Source organism: Drosophila arizonae, chromosome X (genome assembly GCF_054131065.1).
Source record: "Drosophila arizonae isolate 15081-1271.41 chromosome X, UAZ_ARI_1.0, whole genome shotgun sequence".
NCBI lineage: Eukaryota > Metazoa > Arthropoda > Insecta > Diptera > Drosophilidae > Drosophila > Drosophila arizonae.
This window is the reverse complement of record NC_142927.1, coordinates 27,729,827-27,750,400: the sequence shown is the minus strand read 5'-3', so window position 1 is coordinate 27,750,400 and position 20,574 is coordinate 27,729,827. Positions and strand designations below refer to the sequence as shown.

Sequence of the window (20,574 nt, the reverse complement as noted above, 5' to 3'; positions counted from 1 at the left end):
TTGGAGCTGCTTTGACACCATCAGCATTAAATGCCGCAAAAAGTTGTAAACGAAAATTTTGCTAATTTTTTAACGATTCAGCTTTATGTGGGTGGTTGAAAACCCAAACTTCATTCCATTCTACTTCAGGTGGCGTTGGTAGTATTTGTAAGACCTATCTGACTATCTGATTAGTGGACTTTCTTTGCGTTCCGGTCTATATCTATATCTATTATCTATATCTATATCTATATCTATATCTATATCTATATCTAATATCTATATCTATATCTATATCTATAGCTATATCTATATCTATATCTATATCTATATCTATATCTATATCTATATCTATATCTATATCTATATCTATATCTATATCTATATCTATATCTATATCTATATCTATATCTATATCTATATCTATATCTATATCTATATCTATATCTATATCTATATCTATATCTATATCTATATCTATATCTATATCTATATCTATAGCTATATCTATATCTATATCTATATCTATATCTATATCTATATCTATATCTATATCTATATCTATCTATATCTATATCTATATCTATATCTATATCTATATCTATATCTATATCTATATCTATATCTATATCTATATCTATATCTATATCTGTTATCAACCTGCCTGTCTCGGCCTTGGTATGGCCTGCATTGAGATGGCGGCATAAGTTCTGTTGAATTGGTGAACCTGTAGAGGAATTGGCCTGGCAAATGCCACAACATGTGTTGGCCACCGGTCAGCTTTAAAATGGGGCTTTCCCGTACACCCGATCGACAGCCGGGCCGAGCCCGTAAACCAATCCGCATTGTGCCTTCGCCTCTGCCCTCGCCTCTGACATTGGCTTAGCCAGGCCACAAAATGCGGCTCAGGCCACGAACTGGGCTCGAGCCCAACCACCGAAATTCAATCTAAGCATCTATCTGCAAGTCAGTTCAATAACACCACACACACGCACACACACATGCACACACTGCTACCCACAGTCGCGCACACCATCCGGCGGCATTTGTTTTGGATTTCCCGTCGGATTAAGCAACTTAGTGCACAATCCGTCGCTTGGTTCGCGGCGTTTTGTTTCCTTCAGTTCCGCACTTTGCGCGAAGGTAGCCCAAGCGATCCTTCGTCTGTCCCTCCGTCCGTGCGTCCGTCCGCCATCGCCTCAGCCTCGGCTGCCTGCCCACTTGCCCGCTTGCCTGCCTGCCTGTCCGGCCGTGGGAAAACCCAATCAGACGCAACACTTCGCGCATTCCTTTTTATTAGGGTTCTATATTGGCGTAATCCAGATTTCGCATTTTATGCACCGATCGCATAAAGAACTTGGCATCGCTTTTACGACGCCGATCCCTAAATCAGCACCTAGTCCACCCTAATCCCAAACTGAAAGATCAATATTCCGACGGCACTTAGCACTGCCTCCCGTCCTGCCTACCCGAACAGCACTTGCATTTTAATTAAAGTAATCATGACTATACGATCCGTTCCGATCCATTGCGATTCGATCTGAATAAAAAGTCCCTCGATTCACTTCCCTCTGCTGCAGATTTCCATGGAGCGAATCGGCGTCCATTGGAGAATGTCTGTGCGGTCCGTGTCGAAGTCTTGCATACCAAACACAACCATTTATCATATGACCCACACTATATATCATATATCATTCGGCTGCAGGACCCTTTGACGCTTGGTACGTGCCGACGCCAAGAAATTATCATTAGATCTTGAATAAGAAATTACAAAAACAAAAAAATGAATTCTTGAGAACTGGGATTATAAAAGGCGGCATACAGTGTGGAACTGTTCAGAAGATTACGACTGGTTTAAAGAACCTTTATGCTATATAGGCGAACTAACTCATCCTTATCCTTATCATATATCTTATATCTTATATATGTTATATCTTATATCTTATATCTTATATCTTATATCATATATCTTACATCTTATATCTTATATCTTATATCTTATATCTTATATCTTATATCTTATATCTTATATCTTATATCTTATATCTTATATCTTATATCTTATATCTTATATCTTATATCTTATATCTTATATCTTATATCTTATATCTTATATCTTATATCTTATATCTTATATCTTATATCTTATATCTTATATCTTATATCTTATATCTTATATCTTATATCTTATATCTTATATCTTATATCTTATATCTTATATCTTATATCTTATATCTTATATCTTATATCTTATATCTTATATCTTATATCTTATATCTTATATCTTATATCTTATATCTTATATCTTATTTATATCTTATATCTTATATCTTATATTCTTATATCTTATATCTTATATCTTATAATCTATCTCTTCTATTCTTATATCTTATATCTTATATCCTATATCTTAATATCTTATATCTTATATCTTATATCTTATATCTTATATCTTCTATCTTATATCTTATCTCTTATATCTTATATCTATATCTTATATCTTATATCTTATATCTTATATCTTATATCTTATCTTATCACAGATTGAGTAAGAGTTTTTATTCAAGTCGGAGAACTGTGAAACCCGATGACAGGGGAATATGATGGATGGATCCATATCCGGTATAGGGAAGGGCCAAGAATGTACGTGGGTGAGTGAAGGAGGGTCTGAGCCGCATAGCAGGGAAATGTCAGCGTTTTTGGTAATTCATTTAACAGGTGTCCATTATTTGGCTTATTTAAAAGTTAAATCAGTGGCAGCCGATTCGAGGTGCAGACGCGTGCGGCATATGGAATTCTCAGTTTTGAAATATCAATTATTGTCTAACGCATTGCCATGGGGATCGCAAACAGTAGCCAGACGCAGCTGTCCATAAATCGCTCAAACTTATATAGATATCGGTCGAGGGGGCGGGGTGGCAGGAAGGCGGAGCGGGACAGGTGGCGACCCCTGAATAGTGTCAACGGGTACACCTTCGCAATACTAATTAGTGGCATGCAGCGCCCAGCGCACATAGCGAGGCAGCGCAGTGCGCCTTCAATGCATTAGATATACAATTTCTCTGTGTGTGTGTGTGTGTGTGCATGTAGAGATATGTATTTATATATAATATATACATATAGCCATAAATCAGACAGTGGGTTCCGTTTCGTAGGCGTTATGCCGCCATATCTGATCAGCGATTGCCAAAGAGGTGCCAGAGATTAGTGATAAGCATCTGACATTCGAGGCGCTGCGCCGCATACCAAAACCACGTTCCCAAATGTATCAATGCGGCCCGGCATTGCGCGGCTTGGACGGGGCTTTAGTTGGCTCTATGACAGCCCGTCCGTCACTCGTTAACTTGGTTTAGAAACTCAAATAGTGCCCATTAGCGGGGCAGACTGGCAGCCATATAGATCGATAAACATATACTATATCTATCGATGGAAAATATCTCTTTATTTTTTTTTTTAGATTTTACTTTTGAACTTTTCGAGCTTCTACAGAGCTCGGGACTTGTATGAAATGCATAAACTTTTCATGTATAGAAATATAGTGATACGTATGTATGTAAATATGAATTTATAAAATATGCAAATTGATCTGTAGAGCCCTACCTTTGTGTGTTCTCCCCAAAACAATATTTGATCTTTCAAAGTACAACATGAAATTTGTCTATGTATTAATTTCGGAGACGAAAATATTACTCCTATATTATCCACTATATATTGTAATATGTATTCAGTAAGTACATATATATGTATATATTAGGTCAACATACACATATAATAAATTAGTTATATTTAGTATATATATAATTAATTATTATTTGAATTTTTTATCTTTGTAATTAACGCGTTTGATCTAATTTTTATACTGATTCACGAAATAAATATACCGGCTTAGGGTTTTAATATCGGTCTGTCTGTTCGTCCGCCCGTCCGTCCGTCTCTCAGTCTGAGCGTAAACCTATTCACTGCTATTAAAACAGAAACTTGATATTTGGAATATATACATTGGTATCCATTTTTGACCGAGTGTAAAGATTTTTCCAGGGAAATATGAATAAGGGAAACGATATTACTTGAGTTGCTAGAAATAAACTTTAAACTTGAAATAAATATTTAAGGGTACAGCCCAAAAAAAGATACATATATTGTATATATCTTTTACTATTGATTTACCAAATAATATACTAGAAAAATAAATATTCTCTTGATTCTCTTGTTAAATTTGATCATCCCATTTTTCAATTGTTTATGTAAATTGTCGTTCTATATAAAAGTCTTTAAGGAACCTACTACAAACTCAAATATTATCGAGGCTTTCACTTGGATCCATGCTATATATAATATCAGTATATAGAATAAGCATATTTTCTTGCATTTTGCTCTGTAATCTTAATAGATGGTATATACATATATAGGTCTTGATTATAGAATTAATTATAATACAATATATTTGAGTCTGGTATCATTATTGTGTATGTCTGTATATGTATGTATATGTATATGTACATATGTATTTTTATATGCATATACAACGCTCATAGGTTTGTCAAATCGATCACTAAACTCTAATATCTAAATGATATATGCATAGTATAAATATAACAGGCCGGGATCATGATATATCTGGCCTGTGAGCCAGGATCTTGTATGGTTATTAGACGTATATGATATATACATACATATGTATCTACTCATATACATTTATGCACATATATATTAAGAGTAAATCATATACGTAAATGTATATAGATATGTACAATATAGCTGATTCCAAATGAATTTCCGTCTGCCTTATCGATGCACTGCACTGCATTTGAAGTGCAGTTTGTGCTATTATATGGAAGCTGCACTGCATTCGAAATTAGTTTTCTGCTGCTGCATATACAGAGGCTGCACTGTATTGCAAATGAGTTTTATTCTGTTCTAGAGAGGCTGCACTGTATTTATTTGAATTATTTCTGTTAAGGCCATGTTTGTGCACTATGGGTTGGAAGTGCATACAAATAGACTTGGACTTGGACTTGGCCAAACGGACAGACAGATTGACATTTGTCGCTCTCTGTCTATCTCTCTCGCTCTATCTCTCTCTCTCTCTTTCTCTCTGTCTCTCGCTCCATCTCTCTCTGTGTGTGAAGCATTTTGGCTGTGACTTGGAAGTTTTGCTGCAGCTTTGGGCATTTCATTCAAAGTAAATATTTACGAGCATGTGTGTGTGTGTGTGTGTACGCCTTGCTTTGCCAGGCTAAGCACAGTCACTGTCGCCGCTGCCTTCGACGTTTGTTTATGCATTGTATGTGAATATACATACATACATATACATTTATGCATATGTGTGTATGTATGCAAGCAATGCATGTGTCGTCGTTATTGGGATACCTACATTGCATATACTCACACATACACACACTCACACACACGCTGACACGTTCAAGAGAATCCATATCAGCACACCACACCGACAACAACAATAACAAGAACAATTATGCCCTCCCAAACGTATGAAAGTTCAAGCACACACACACACACACAGAGAGAAGCTCGTGCATGTACAGAGTTGCCATATAAAGGCAAACAAATGAGCGGCGACAGAGACGGCGACGACGGCGAATGCCCACAGGCCAGCCAGTCAGCCCAGGCCGAGTCGGCAGAGTCGAGCCAGACAGTCTGTCGCCAGAAAAATCTACACACAACAACAGCAACACATACAGCAGCAGCAGCAGCAGCAGCAGCAACGACGACGACGACGACGACGACGGCGACGACAAGAGCGCAAGCCGAAAAACGAGGGCATGGGCGGGCAGTGGTGGTGGTGGTGACGGTGGGCGGGGTCGGCGCGCGGGCGATGGCGTTGTTCAAGTCGTTTGCGTCGCTGTTGGCGTCGCAGCTGGCGCGCAGCTCTGTATCTGGTTAAGAAATCGTTCCAATGCGCAGAGCAAAGTAAAGTAAAGTAAAGCAAAGCAAAGCAAGGCAAAGCGAAGCGAAGTGAAGCCAAAGCCAAAGCAAAAGCGAAGCAGAATTCCATTTAGATTATATGCTTATTTTTTGTCGGTGTTGTTGTTGTTGTTGTTGTTGGCGCTTTTGACGTGCGGGCAACGTGTTGTGCGGCAGCTTGGTAGGTGTTACAATACATAATGCATACACACACACACACACACACACACATTCATAGAGTGAGCCCCATGTGCACACATGTATGTATGTATGCATGCATGTGCAGCGCTGCCAATGCGGACGACAACGACGCGCATTGCCAGACCGTTCGGCGGCGCGCACAGCCGTCACATAACGTCATCGCCAGCATTGGAGGGGGTCACGGGGGGCAGCAGCGGGGTGGCGGCGTGCACAACGGGGGGTGTTTAATGTTTAGGCTGCCTATGCTGCACCGCACACACACACACACACACACACACACACAATCTATGCGCGCTGTGAGTGTGCGGGTGTGCGTGTGCTAGCATCACACCGACGCCACCGCCCCCCCCCCCTCCGCCATCACCTACTTTAGCTTCTCGATGCGCTTACGCCCCTGGTCGCTTAGCTGTTTGCCTTTGTAGGTTTGACGACGCTGCGACGACCCGAGTACGAATTTTATCGCCCACGATTTGTGTTGTTTGTTTGTTTGTTTTTGATACCCTACCCTAGCCACGGCACACACCAGCAACAACTGGCATTTGCACACACACACATGCACACAGACATAGCTCTATTGCACATGGGCCACTTAAGTGCAGGCCCAGCAACAGGAGGGGGCCGAGCATGGGGCAGGGTTGTCGCCATTGCCATAAATCGCCTCGCTTTCGACTGCAGCTAACTAACTAATGTGCGTGTTTGTGTGTGTGCGTGTGTGTGGTTTGCTTACCCACAGCATACAAGCATACACTGCCCCGGCCACCCCCTCACCACATGCTGTTCAACAGTTCGCTATCCCCATAGACAAACATTTGCATCCGAAGCTCCCGATCGAAAATGAAATTCGATTTCGATATTCTGCATATGCCATACAGTAGACTCTGGCTGGCTGCAACTTTTAAAATTTGCTGGTTTATGAACAGGAAGACTTTGTTTTTAATTTAAATATCGAAAAAACTAACTCAAAATCCTTTTTTTTTTTTGACAAATTTCTTGATCCTATGGTTCAAGATTAAGTCTAGATTTTGGCTTTTATTCATAGTTATGTTATAGTTGAAGTTGAAACGTTAAATATCCAAATTTAACAATTTTATACTTTACTACTTTATAGAAAAGCTTTGATCTTAGTTCATGAAGATTCTAATAAAATTTAAATACTATTGAAAGCCAATTGGATTTTTGTTTTTTTTTTTTTTTGAAAAGAAGTTAAAATAAAATTCTAATTCTAAATAGATTTGTGTATCATACATACAGATTTTATATTAATTTATGAAGAAGTTTTGGGATTAGTTTAGAGTTTATAAATAAATGAAATAAACATATTATTAAAAATGGAAATTGAATTTTTGTTATAATAAGAAATTAAAACAAGATTCTTATTGTAAATAGAGACTTTTATTATTCGGACAAATTTTCAATTTCATTAGATTTGCTACAGCGAGTGACTACTGTAGCCAAATTGCACATCTCTTGCATTTCCTGCTTAGCCCGAAAGTCCGAAAATTGCAAAAAGAACCGCAAGGAGCTGGCGACCGAAGTGCGGTTAGCACTTCCAGGATAGAGCAGGCGAAAGCCGAGGAGCGAATTGGCTGGAGACGTGCTGCGGCAAAGGCGGCGAGTCCGGCGAGTCCGGCGAATCGCTCGGCATTGGGAATCGGGTCGCCTCTCGGGCAGCCGCAGCCAACTGTACTAAAGATAGAAGCGAGCATGAACACGTTCTCACTCACACACACTCAGACGCAGTCACACACACACGCAGGCAACTGCACACAGCAGGCGAGCAAACACACAGGAAACGTGGACACCAAGACGAAAAACAAAAACAAAAATTAAAAAAAAAAAACAACAAAGTACAAAAAAAAAAAGAGAAAATGTTATGGGACTGACGTGCGGTGTGGAACCGGGACGGACGCTGCATAAGTGCATCATGATGTGGTCTGAAACCCAACACTGTTGCCTGGCTGCGAATATTAAAATACCCACTTAAGACCAACAACAACAACAACAATGGTAAGTAGTACCCTTACACGCACACAGTCGCACGAGCTCAGCCCGATCGACTGCGGCCAGGCGACATCCAGACATTGGCGCCCTTAGCACTTGGGTTGCAGCTCTTGAGGCTAAGAATAAATTATAGTTAGCTCTTAGGGCGCAGGCGCGGATGTTGCTGGCGCTCAAGTAGTTGGTGAGGCAAACAGTCGACCGTAGGGCGAAACCAACACTTAGACCAAAATATCACTCACTTCACACAGTTTGATTTAAAAAAAAAAAGAAGAAAATCATTCAGCAAACAGCAGTTAAGTTTGGAATTTCCAAAATTCAAATTGCGCGCCTTGACAGCAAACAGTGTGTACACACAGCAATGACAGCTGCACAACATGAGTTGCAACGCAAAAATGCGCTCATCGTGCACACAGTGCGCGCTATCGATAGCCAATCGCCTGGAACCTATCGATTAGTTAGCCAATTTTCCACACACTGTCCTCGCTATTGTGTGTGCGTGTGTGTGTGTGAACGCGTTGATTTACAAGAAAGTACTTCAATAATACCAAAAAGAAAAAAACACCCACAAAATGTCAACAAATTAAATTGAGTTGCATTTTGCCATTGACAGGTGCTAAGCGGGCGAGCGACTGTAGCAGGCAGCAACAACAATTAACCAAGCGAGCAGCAATATTAATAGCAAGCAGCTGCTGGTGGGAGGCATTAAAACAACAACAAAGGCAAACACTCGCTCACACACACACACACACACACTCATACATGCACAGATAGACGAGCCAGCGCAGGAAAAACAAATACAAAGGCAGCTTTTCCAGAAATTGGGTCGCGTTCGTTTTTTTTGTTTTCTTTTTTCGAGATTCAAATTTGGTTTCCATTCGCCTTTTGTTATGGAAACTTTGAGCACATGTTTCGGTTAGTTTCCTGTCAATGTTGAATATATACATATAATATTTATTTGTATATATATACATATATGTGTATTCATATATGTGACTTAATATCAATCGAAAATAATCGTATTTTGCTTTTAGCCTGAAACGCAACTGGACCCAGTAGAGAAAATCCCTCTCCCTCTCACGACTCCACCAGCGAGCGAGCGTCATGAGTGTCGTTGGCAAGCAACTGAATCCCGTGCAATCGAATCCGGCCGCCGCCGCCGCCTCCTCCTCGGCAGCTGCAGTCGCTCCGGGCAGCAGCAACAGCAACAGCAGCAGCAGTGAGTCGAACGGCGCGAATGCTGCAGCTGGCGCCGCCGCTGGCATTGGCATCAGCATCGGCATTGGCGCCGGCGACGTCAAGCGCAAGGAGGAATCCAATGTGACACCGGAGGATGTGCTGCGCCTGAACAAAATCACAGACGATTATCTGTGCTCGGCCAACGCGAATGTGTTCGAGATCGACTTTACACGCTTCAAGATACGCGACCTGGAGAGCGGCGCCGTGCTCTTTGAGATAGCCAAGCCACCCAGCGAGCAGTTCCCAGATGGCCTCTCCGTCGAGGACACCATGCTGGCCGCCGCCGAGGATCTGTCGCTCGATGACACTGCCGATCCCAATGCCGGGCGCTATGTGCGCTACCAATTCACGCCAGCCTTTCTCAACCTGAAGACAGTGGGTGCCACGTATGTTGAATCGGAGTATTATATAGACTCGGATTGCCGTATATGTATTTACCATATGTCCATCTCCCTTCCAGTGTCGAGTTCACTGTGGGCAGCCAGCCAGTTAACAATTTTCGCATGATCGAGCGTCACTTCTTTCGCGACCGCTTGCTAAAGACTTTCGACTTTGAGTTCGGCTATTGCATTCCACACTCCAAGAACACTTGCGAGCACATCTACGAGTTCCCCAATCTTCCGCCAGATCTCGGTGAGTAATAGCTCCCATGCCCCAACTGCAGCTGCACATGCACATGCACATGCAAATGCGAATGCAAATGCAAATGCAAATGCAAATGCAACTGCTGCCAGCTGCAAGTCAAGGTCATGTGCCCAGGCACATGCATGTACAGTGCGCATTCGATATGAAGTATACGAAGTCAAATAGAGCTGGAAGAGCTGTGAAGAGGAGTGCACTATATTTAAATACCCTGTAATGCTTTAGAATTTAAGTAGAAGTACATATTCATAATAGCTGATTTGATTTTGGGCTTTACCTCAAAGAGTTTTGTGAAAACATGTCTTACATAAATAGTTGGAGCTTTAGTTTGAAAGGGAGTGCAAGATATTTAAATACCCCTTAAATATTTTCGCAATTTTAGGCATAGATAAAAACTTTTATTGAAACTGAGCTAATATTAAACTAAACCCAATGAAATTAGGTTTTTAAAACTTTAATTTGTAAATACCCTGTATAGCTTAAAACTCTTTTCAAAATTTAATAGATAAATTGAAAAGAACTGAATTCATTTTAGGCTTTAACTATGAAGCATATTAATTTAAAATGAAGTGTAGGACAAGTAAATACCCTGTAAAGCTCAAAAAAAATATAGTCCATTATTTATGCCATTTTGTAAAAATGAAATTGATTTTAAGTTTTGACTTATTCAAAAACTTTAATGAGAATAATTTGTTAAAAAATACTGAACTTCGCTTTCTTCATTCAACATAGCGAATGCACACTGTACTCATGTAACTAGGTCAGTAGTTATTTAATTTGATTTAATTACGCTTTGCAGTTGCTGAAATGATATCCAGTCCGTTCGAGACACGCTCGGACAGCTTTTACTTTGTAGAGAATCGACTCGTAATGCACAACAAGGCGGACTACGCCTACGATGGGGGCAAACCTACCTAGACCTACGCCGAGAGCTAAGAATTGATGCAGCAGCTACACTATAACTAAAACCTATAGCAGCAAAAGAAAAAAAAAAAAACAAAAAAAAAAAAAAATGAAAACAAACGAAAAAACATGAAAAACTAAACTAAAGCTAGCTGACTCTCAAACACACACACACGTACACACACACACCCAACACGCACATTAGCAGCATTCAAAACAAGGAACAAAAACAGAAAACAACATGAAAAATCTTAGTGGAAAAATCATGTTAGCCTTAGCACAATGTTTTACCCACCATTCCTGTTTATGTATTTATTATTATAAACAAGTTCACACACACAAAGAAACACACACACACACACGCACGCAAACTGTGTTCATTTATATGGAAAACGATAAGCGTAAAACAAAAAGGAAAAGGAAAATCGACTTTTAAAGGAAATATTTAGGTTTTAAGAGCTATGTGATTTTCATGGAAACACAGCCGCAATTAGGAACCCCCTCTCAACTTATTTATATTTTGTATTTAAATTGTACGTTAAGCCACACACACGCACACACACACGCGCAGACACACACACACACACCCACCCATTCACATTTGAATACATATACACATCAATCTCGAAATATCTCATTTACAAATTTACAAATTTATCCAAAAATTTGCTTCGAATGGGTTTGGACTTGTTTTTGATCTCTAATTTGTGTTTTAAATGTGTATAAATATTTTAAAAGTCCGTCTTTACTATGTATACACTCAAACACGAGAAAAAGAATTAAATTTACATTTAAAATGTATTCATGTTGCTTTATTTCTTTCGCCTCTGTTGAGCAATCGATTTGACATCTCGCTCTGATTTGTGCAATTACATTGTCAAATTTGGTAAAAATCGGGTGGAAATTTGCTCATGGATCGTTGAGGAATTCGGTAACAATCTGGATGAACTGTTGCGGCTTCTCCAGATGAACCAAATGGCCCGTGTCCAGCCAGTGGATGTTGGCATTGGGAAAGATTTTCAGCACCTCGGGCCACGACTCGCGTCTGTAGAATGCGTGTGTGAGAGCGAGTGAGAGAGAGAGAGCGAGCGAGAAAGAGAGGGAGAGAGAGGGAGAAAATTGTAATTATATTTATATTGATATGCAATTATAATAAATATAGCTCAGCTATTTACTCCATATATGGTGAGCGGGTGCCACAGATGAAGGTGGTGGGTCCCGTGTAGGGCGGCAAATTGGCAATGTGCTCGCCGTAGCGCGTGAAGCCGGGCAAACTGTTGAGCAGGACATTTACGTTGCAGGCCCAGTAGAATCTGTGTGGAGCGGCTTCAGTTAGAGGGGTTTCAGTTCACTCAAATGGAGCACTTACTCGCCAGTCTTTGGTCTTTTGCGCAGGTTCAGCAAAATGAAGTCCACCGAACTGCGATCCACGGTTTCACCCAGCTTTTCCTTGGCGGCCTGGCGTCCCTGGGATAACGACATATCCGGTGGCATATCGATCTGCAGCATAGCCTTGAAAATACCCGTCATATCCTCTATAGTTCCGGGTATGTAAACTGGCGAAATATCCACCACAATCAGACGCTCCACAAGATCCGGCTAAAGAAAAACCAAGATATCAGTAAAATATTTAGGAAGGCGCGGCTTCCACTGTTGAATATCATACGTTTGACAAGGTAAAGTGCATGGCAGAGCGTCCGCCCATGCTGTGACCCATCACACAAGTCTGGCTCAAGGACTTCGCCTGCGTGAAAGCAACCAAATCCGCCGTCATCCCAATCGAGTTGTGCGTGTCCGTGTGCGGACTGTCTCCATGATTGCGTAAGTCCACTGTGTAGACCTGAAATGTAGATGGAAGTGCATGCTAGAGTGTCATATGGCTGAGATGACGGGGAGTTTACTTGCTTACGCGACGATTGGTCTGCTTGGCCAGGGCCCTGCTGATGCTACGCCAGTTCTGCTTGGAACCGAATAAGCCGTGCATTGTGATCAGGGGCGACCTGCTGGCATCGGGAGTGGGTCCATCAAATTGCTCGTGGCTCATGGCAATGGCAGGGATGCTGGCATAGTGCCGGCGATGCTGATGTCCGACAGCTGCCCGGCCTACGCTCGCCAGACATTGTATATACGATTTGGTCGCACCACTCTTTGGAAGACAACGTAACGTTTCGTTCAACAGTTGCATTTCGCTAGGGCTGCACAACGGCTATCGATTGCGCAAATTATAGTATTCTCATAGCTACAAAACCATCGATAGCTTCGTAGTGGACCCCTCTATCCCGATTGTCAAATGTATTGATCAAATTTAAGTCAGACAATAAAAAAGAAAAAATTTGAGATATAGGCTACTTTAATTGACATGACTTACATAAAACATTCAATAAAAACAAAAGCGTTAAATTATTAATTATAAGTAGTTAGGTCATGGGATAATTGAATATCGATGAACAATCTTCAGATTAATAAATGCATTGAAGCATTATTATAATAGGTTACAAATCGCTTTATAAATAGTAGATTGTAAAATCAAATATGGTAATTTAAATGGAATTTGAATTCCTCGTTCCTGCACATTGAAAATAAAAATATCGATATCCTGTACTGAAGCGATAAAAATAACATCGAGTGCAGCTCTAGCAAACTTTGTTCACCACTAATATTTTCTGCAGTTGCGGCGGCTTCGTTTCTGACAAGAAATTTTTTGTTAAAAAGTCGCATGGCAATTTTAAAAATTTAATAGAGTACAATAAGGAACAGGTAAACGCTTCAATTCAGGATCATATATATTGCAAAATCAGCTGCAGACTTTCAACGCCGACAGCAAAAACAAGGCACAATCCGTGGTAAACGCAGCGAAAGCAAAGACATTCACAATAGCCGTCGACGGCGTACTCTCGCACACATACGCACACCACGTCTGTGACACACTCACGCACTCACTCACACACCTTTACACGAAGCCGGAGCCGGAGCCGGAGCCTGCTGATAGACCTTTTCTTTGGCCCTGGCAAGCCGAAGAGTGAGCGACAAGCTAGCGTAAAGAGGAGGAACGGAGGCAGCAGCTGGGGCAATTGCGTTTAGGTGAGCAACAACAAATTGTGCAAATTCGCAATGCAACCAAAAATTGATATATATATTTTCAAGTATTCTATTTTTCCCCTCCAACACTACGTAAGTGCAAAAAAAAGTATAAAAAAGTAAATAAAAAAAAAAGTGGTTTACACACATCAAAAATACCGAAAAAAGTATTAAAAATATTACACCGAAAGACAAAATGTATAAAGCTTCGTAAATCGTATAAGACTCTAGTGACTTCTGTGAAAAAGTTGTGTTTGAAAATCGGAAATCTCTTGCCCGTCTCCCTTCAGACCTGTGCTGAGAATAAAACTAGCGATGCGATTTATAGTTCAGTATCAATTGTTTAAATGTTTTCCATAACAACTTGTTTCGGTCGCGAAAAGTGCGAGAATTAAAAAAAAAAAAAGTAAAAAATACCGCAGAATAAATACCAACAACGCTAAAAACGTATATAGACGTCAAATGTCGATGTCATATACGAAGTAACCCATGTGTGTGTATATTTATATATATATGTATATATATAAATATATATACATATCTATATATATTTACATGTATACTGAGTAAATAAACTTCTATCTATATACATATATGCATATATGTATATTTATATTTATGTGTATGTGTGTACGTGTGTGTGTTTGTGTGTCTTTTTTGCATTTACTGTAGCCCTGAGAGACACGAGCAAACGTAGTTCTTTTATTATTATTCAGTAATTCATAAAAGCTATTGCTCTCTCTCTCTTTCTCTCTGTTATCTTTCGTTCGCGTAAAGTCGATATATATACGAGTTTAAATAAACAATCACAACACACACATCAAATAAAAAATAAACTATTCTAAAAAAAGTATTTAAAAATTAAAAGTACAATCATGAAGGTAAGAATCTAACAAAGTGAACAGAAAACTTAACGTTCAAAACTTTTCTTTCCCTATTAAAATAAAATAAAATAAAGTATGAAAAAGCCCAGTCGAATGAAATGAGGACAAATCATTTAGCGTCATTTCACCTGAACCTCACCTTCCACATCAACAATATAGAGAGCATCAGGTTCATGTTTAAGATTCCTCTTGTTTACCTTTCATCGCGAATCTTCCTGTAGATAAGCTTCCTCCATATTATTTATCTATTGCCATTATTGTTTTTAGATTATTTTCTTGGCCAAATTAGGGTCTGGATATAATGATATCGGAAGGGAACAGTTAATATAGATATAGATAGTTAAGCTTAAATATGAGAGTAGAAATATCTTGCCAGGGTTTCAGCTTAGATTAAAGCTAAACCATTCGGTTAACTGTTAGTTCATGTTAGTCAATATGCTTAGATTAGTTTAAGACAGATGCAAATAAAACACGAGCTAAAAGAAAATATTGAATTCGAAAATATGCAGAATTTGTGAGTTTCATACAATAGAATCCAAGCTCTGGCTGTTTTCCTTCCTTTACTCACTTTTCATGCTCTCCCACTCTTTCCCTCTCTCTCTCTCTCTCTTTCTCTATCTATGCTCCCTTCGCTCATTACCTTTGAATGATCAACGTTGCACAACTGTTTACAAGATAAAACCAAAAAAAAAAAAAAAAAGAAAAACCTATATATATATATATATAAAGATAAAGATAACCCACAACTTCGATCGCCGAAGTGGGATCCCGTTCTTTTTTGGGATACGTTGAAATATTCGAAAAGTTAACGAAGAAAAACAAAAAAAGTTCTCGATATTACGATTTACGCGAACTAATCTTTGGCATCCTTCGCAGCATATCAAGGTGAGCATAGACGAGGAACAAAGCGCGGCTCTGATTACGACATGGGCGTCAGCGTGGAGTCGGGAGATGGCAGCTCCAGGTCGTCGTCAGAATCACCTTCGAACTCGCGTCCATCGACACCCACAAAGGTAACAGGCGACGAGGACGAGGACTCCACTATGAAGTCTATTGGCGATAATAATGATCCTGGCATGGAAGTAGCTGGCGATGCGGATGAAACGAAGGCTGCACGCTCAGTTTCCAGCAGCTCCTCGTCCTCCTCTAGCAGCAGATCCAGTCGTCGTGGCAAGAGAAAGAAGAAAAGCTCTGGAAGCAGCAGCAGCAGCAGTAACAGCAGCAGCAGCAGCAGTAGCAGCAGTAGTTCCAGCAGCAGCAGCTCTAGCTCTGACGAAGACGATGAAAAACCCAAAGCGTCACCAACGGCAGCAGCTGTGCCAGCTGATGATGATGATGTCTCTGCAGCCCATGGCGATGCTGATGACGATGCAGATGGTCATGCTCATGGCGGGGGTGATGGCAATGATGATGCTGCTACTGCTGCCTCTGCACACACGAATGCAGATGACGAAGCAGATGCCATTAGCTCAGTTTCCGGCTCGCCAATCAAATCACATTCGGCCACATCGGCGCGTAGTCGCAGCAATAGCCCAGATCGCCTGTACAACCAGGGCGGAGTGGATCTGAATATTAGCCACGAGGATCTCAGTGATGTGAGCGACATCGACATGGAGAACAAGGCCACATCCAAAGACTCCACGATGGTTGGTGACGACGATGACGGCGCCCTCTCGAGCGACTCGCAGCCAGCCATTGACGCAACCCAAGCTCTCAATGGCAAGGATCGTCGCGGCGGAGAGGACAAGTCAGCCAGCCAACCCGTGACAGATAATAAAATGGTAACAATTATAATTAATTGATATAACATTGAGTCGATTGTGCTTAGGTCACGAATTCAAATCATTTATTTGTTAGGCAATTAATTCCCATATGTCGAATCAATATCATGTCAATTACAATCTAACGGAATTTCATTTAAATTGATATTCAACAGGAGCCGGGCAGCACCAATGGGTTGGATGATCTGGTCAAGGCACACGACGATGATGCGCTCGACTTTGAGGCTGAGGAGGGCGAGTGTCCGGAACTGAAGGAGGCGGACGCCGAGACGGATGGGGCTGCCAAGGTGGCCGCTACAGCAAATGGCAACGATTCAAATAAGAAAGGAATATCTCCGCCGAAGCAGCTCGATGAGAATAACAAGGTGGTGCAGCTCGATGGCGATAGCAATGGTGCGGGCGATGGTGATGGCGAGGTGTGCGACGAAGAGGAGAACGGCACGGGCGGCTCGGACAATGCCAAAAAGAAGAAAAAGGACGAAGAGCTGGAAGAGGGCGAAGTCTCGGACGAGGATGAGAAACGACCCGAGGAAACGGAACCGAAGCCCGTCTGTCGCTTCTATACGCGTGGCCAGTGCACCTGGGGCATGAGCTGCCGGTTTTTACATCCGGGCGTCACGGACAAGGGCAACTACACAATGTTCGAGAGCCTCGTGCGATCCGTGCCCATGCAGAGCGGCAGCGGAGCGGGCAACCCCTCGCGTGGAGCCGGCAGCAGTGCTTACAACAGTCATATGGCCGGTGTGCCGCCCGCCAGTGACTATCACGATTACCGTAATGAGCGTCCGGCCGCGCTGCACCATCGGAGCGCTGCGGCACTGCATCACGGTGGCGTGTATGCGCCGGGCGCAGCTGGAGTCAGCGCACACCATGATGCACGGAGTGGGCTGATCATACCCGACGGGCCAGTGGTGGTGGAGAATGCCTGGGAGCGAGGGCTGCGCACGGCTAAGGAGATGATGCGCAAGGCAAACAAGCGCAAGGAGCAGGACATGGACTTCGAGGACAAGAAGATGAATCTAACGCTTTCGCCAGATGAACTGGAAAAAGATCCGTATTATCTCAAGGAGCGCGCCACCTCGCCCGCCGTCGTGCGAGAGTTGCCGCCGACCAATCCAATCAGTCACGGCAATCCACGAGCCCTGCTGCCCTCGGTGTACTCCATGTACGGCCAGCCGGCGGATCGGTATCGTTTCCCCTATATGCCGTCCATTCCGTATGAGGATGTGGATGCCTATGGCCGTATGGCGCGATACCGCGAGCTGCCGCCGCATCGAATGCCACAGTACGAGGACGACCGTAGACTACGTCCTGCACGGGAAGTGATTGTGCAGCGCGTGGAGACGGTCGGACGTGGTGATGAGTGGAGCGATCCGTGGATGCGCTCAAAGTCGATTGGACGCGGTCCGTCGTACGAGCGCGATGACAGGCGGCGTCGGGATCGTCGCAGCTACAGCAGCAATTCATCCTACTCCAGCTCCAACAGCTCACAGAGCGATTCCAGCTCTGATTCGTCGCGATCTAGCAGCGCTTCGGATCACAAGCGCCGCTACTCGCACAAGATAATGTCCTCCTCCAGCTCGCGTCGCCATGCTGCCGGACGAGCGCGCTCGCCCAGCCAAATACCACGGCGACCCAGACACACATCAAGTGAGTGCACTGAATAGTTGCTATAGAGTAATTTCGATAAACATTTCTTTCGTTCTCATAGAGGGCAGCACTTCGTCTACGTACAAGCGCGCCGCGTTAGAGAAGCGCAGCGGCGGCGGGCACAGTCCCGCAGCAAAGCGCAAGAAACTCACCCCGACGCCCAAGAAGTTTGACAAGATGCGCCGCCGTCGAAGCTCCAGCTCATCTGACTCAGGTATGTCCTACCATTTAGCTATTGAGTAACAGACTGACTCATAACTTGGGCACTTCCAGATTCCTCAGACACTTCATATTCGGACTCAGATTCCGGCAGTTCCTCGTCGGACAGTTCGTCGGGCTCGCGGGAGACGCCCGCGAAGCGCATGCGTGCCACAGACAAGGCGCTCAACGAGCGCAAACTAATCAAAAAACGTTAGTATGAAGTAGATGTACTATGTACCATAATGTATCCTAATTGGGGCATTTCTCTGATCCATTGTGCAGCCACTGAACAATCGACCAAGAAGCGTTCACCCATTTCCATTGAGATTAAGAAAACATCGAACATGGTGGGCGTGTCGGCGCTAGTGTCGCCCGGCAATTCGCCCGGCCCCGATAAGGAGAAGGGCGCTGGCAAAGACAAGGAAAAGGAGAAAGAGAAAGACAAAGACAAGGACAAGGACGGCAAAAAGTCACGCCGAGAAGAGCTACTAAAACAACTGCGCGCTGTCGAGGATGCCATTGCCAAGAAGCGCTCCAAATTGACCTGATAATATACGTTTGCCCCCCTCCCAGACCCTCTCCACCTCAATGCACCAGCAACCTTAGCAGCCGCAGCAAACGCTCCTAAAATGCCAACCACCTTCAGCATTCAGTATACAATCTATAGGGTATGTGTGCGGTCGTCTGTCATCTAACTGCAGCCAGGCACACACTTGTGGATTGGGAGTTTATAACTGCAACTGCAACTGCAACTGCGACAGCGACTGCGCCTACGTCTGCAACTTAGCAATTGGGTCTGCTTCTGGATTAGCATTAGAATTAATCAGCTGCCTTCGAAAACAGCCTACAGTCTTTGCATACGTTTTTAAATACTTTTGTTGTTTTACCTAACATCGTAACGCTTGTGTCGATGTTGTGTCGATTGTCAGTTAAAATCAAACAATTCAATGCATTTAGTTTTAATAATCCCCACATTATTCACATGCCAACCCAGACCCATATCCGCACATATACACATACGCAGGCAAACAGACTGACACACAGACACCGATGCAAATAGACATTCACACACATCCTGCACTTTTTTAATCGCCGCTCGCCAATGATAATACTTCATTGATAATGCTAGATGTAATGATGTATAAATAAAAGGCGAATTTCATTGTATCAATTAGTGTATCGTCTTTTATTTTGATTTCTTTTCATTTCAATCTGTATGTATATATAATCTGCAAGATAACTGAATAACTACATCAAATATAATATAACTTACTGTTATTTAGATTAACAAATTCTCGTTGTTTTTCTTGGGCAAACGAATTCCCATGGAGTTGTTGCTGTAGCAGTTAGCTTTTGACGGTTTGTGCGGAAGTCCTTACCACACGATCGTTGGCTGATTGCTGTGTGACCTAAGTCTAATTCGGCTCGAGTAGCTCGTATATGCTGAAAACTTTTAAATTGTTAACTGATATTAATGAAATTTGATTGATTGATTAATTAATTGAGCTGATTTCGTAACTTTTGTGAATTACATTTGCTGCTGCTAATTGTCTGTAATGGTTAGCAAAAGGATGCATGTTACAAGCAGTCTAATTGGATTCTGCGCGCCATCTATGGCTAGAACTAAATACAGATCGTGTCCAATAAGAACATTTATGGGAAAGCTGAATTGAACCTAATTGGAGTTTATTGTTTAATTATTGAAGTTTTTGGAAATGAAACGAGTATTTTTAAAATATGGCAATGAATGTTATGAAAGGTTTGTACTGTAATGTCTTCAACGATTCGCTGGGATTTTGAAGAATCTTTGCAATATGCCAAATGGTTGCGGCATCTGTCAGAAATTGCAGCGAATCTTTTTTTTACGCAAATGTGTGTATGTGCGTGTGCTTGTATGTGGGTGTGCGTGCATGTAATGCGTTGTAATTTCACGGCAATGCGTGTGCGTGTGTGTGTGTTTGAACAAACCTATTTAGATGACGAATCACAGAAATTTGCCCTCATCAATGTGCGTTCGCGAATCGCAACTCCATTGCCTCGCTGCGACCTATATACATATATATATGTACGTATGTATGTATGCGTGTGCATAA

The 20,574-nt window shown here is 42.1% G+C and overlaps 3 protein-coding genes across 6 annotated transcripts; 2 read left to right on the top strand and 1 right to left on the bottom strand.

The window, feature by feature from the left end:
* The first annotated feature begins 8,565 nt into the window (after window positions 1–8,565).
* On the top strand, window positions 8,566–11,688 carry unc-119 (unc-119 lipid binding chaperone). Its single transcript, XM_018016972.2, has 4 exons — window positions 8,566–9,018; window positions 9,138–9,728; window positions 9,803–9,975; window positions 10,784–11,688. Exons 2-4 carry the CDS (start codon window positions 9,208–9,210, stop codon window positions 10,900–10,902), a joined length of 813 nt encoding a protein of 270 aa, XP_017872461.1. The 5' UTR covers window positions 8,566–9,018; window positions 9,138–9,207; the 3' UTR covers window positions 10,903–11,688.
* Window positions 11,678–13,233, bottom strand: LOC108620099 (sn-1-specific diacylglycerol lipase ABHD11). Its single transcript, XM_018016971.2, has 5 exons — window positions 12,797–13,233; window positions 12,554–12,727; window positions 12,257–12,486; window positions 12,063–12,200; window positions 11,678–11,932 (listed from the first exon to the last, which is right to left on the bottom strand). Exons 1-5 carry the CDS (start codon window positions 13,070–13,072, stop codon window positions 11,797–11,799), a joined length of 954 nt encoding a protein of 317 aa, XP_017872460.1. The 5' UTR covers window positions 13,073–13,233; the 3' UTR covers window positions 11,678–11,796.
* A 254-nt stretch (window positions 13,234–13,487) lies between these two features.
* On the top strand, window positions 13,488–19,652 carry LOC108620037 (uncharacterized). Of its 4 annotated transcripts, none has more exons than XM_089472945.1 (7): window positions 13,488–13,644; window positions 13,709–13,968; window positions 15,726–16,630; window positions 16,786–18,280; window positions 18,342–18,494; window positions 18,554–18,691; window positions 18,764–19,652. In XM_089472945.1, the coding sequence occupies exons 3-7, from the start codon at window positions 15,776–15,778 to the stop codon at window positions 19,027–19,029; spliced, it is 2,907 nt and encodes a 968-aa protein (XP_089329071.1). In that variant the 5' UTR covers window positions 13,488–13,644; window positions 13,709–13,968; window positions 15,726–15,775; the 3' UTR covers window positions 19,030–19,652. The 4 variants fall into 4 exon arrangements, with proteins under 4 accessions (XP_089329071.1, XP_089329072.1, XP_089329073.1 ...); XM_089472946.1 differs by adding an exon at window positions 14,743–14,846 and having other exon boundaries at window positions 13,520–13,968; XM_089472947.1 differs by adding an exon at window positions 14,032–14,058 and having other exon boundaries at window positions 13,520–13,968.
* The last annotated feature ends 922 nt before the right edge of the window (window positions 19,653–20,574 follow it).

Coding starts and splice junctions, on each gene's coding strand:
- unc-119 (XM_018016972.2), top strand. CDS start 9,208: ATGAGTGTCGTTGGCAAGCAACTGAATCCCGTGCAATCGAATCCGGCC. Junction 9,729..9,802: donor CTGAAGACAGTGGGTGCCAC/GTATGTTGAATC, acceptor TCTCCCTTCCAG/TGTCGAGTTCACTGTGGGCA. Junction 9,976..10,783: donor CAATCTTCCGCCAGATCTCG/GTGAGTAATAGC, acceptor TACGCTTTGCAG/TTGCTGAAATGATATCCAGT.
- LOC108620099 (XM_018016971.2), bottom strand. CDS start 13,072: ATGCAACTGTTGAACGAAACGTTACGTTGTCTTCCAAAGAGTGGTGCG. Junction 12,728..12,796: donor CCAAGCAGACCAATCGTCGC/GTAAGCAAGTAA, acceptor TCTACATTTCAG/GTCTACACAGTGGACTTACG. Junction 11,933..12,062: donor ACCCGCTCACCATATATGGA/GTAAATAGCTGA, acceptor CGCATTCTACAG/ACGCGAGTCGTGGCCCGAGG.
- LOC108620037 (XM_089472945.1), top strand. CDS start 15,776: ATGGGCGTCAGCGTGGAGTCGGGAGATGGCAGCTCCAGGTCGTCGTCA. Junction 16,631..16,785: donor CCGTGACAGATAATAAAATG/GTAACAATTATA, acceptor GATATTCAACAG/GAGCCGGGCAGCACCAATGG. Junction 18,281..18,341: donor GCGACCCAGACACACATCAA/GTGAGTGCACTG, acceptor TCGTTCTCATAG/AGGGCAGCACTTCGTCTACG.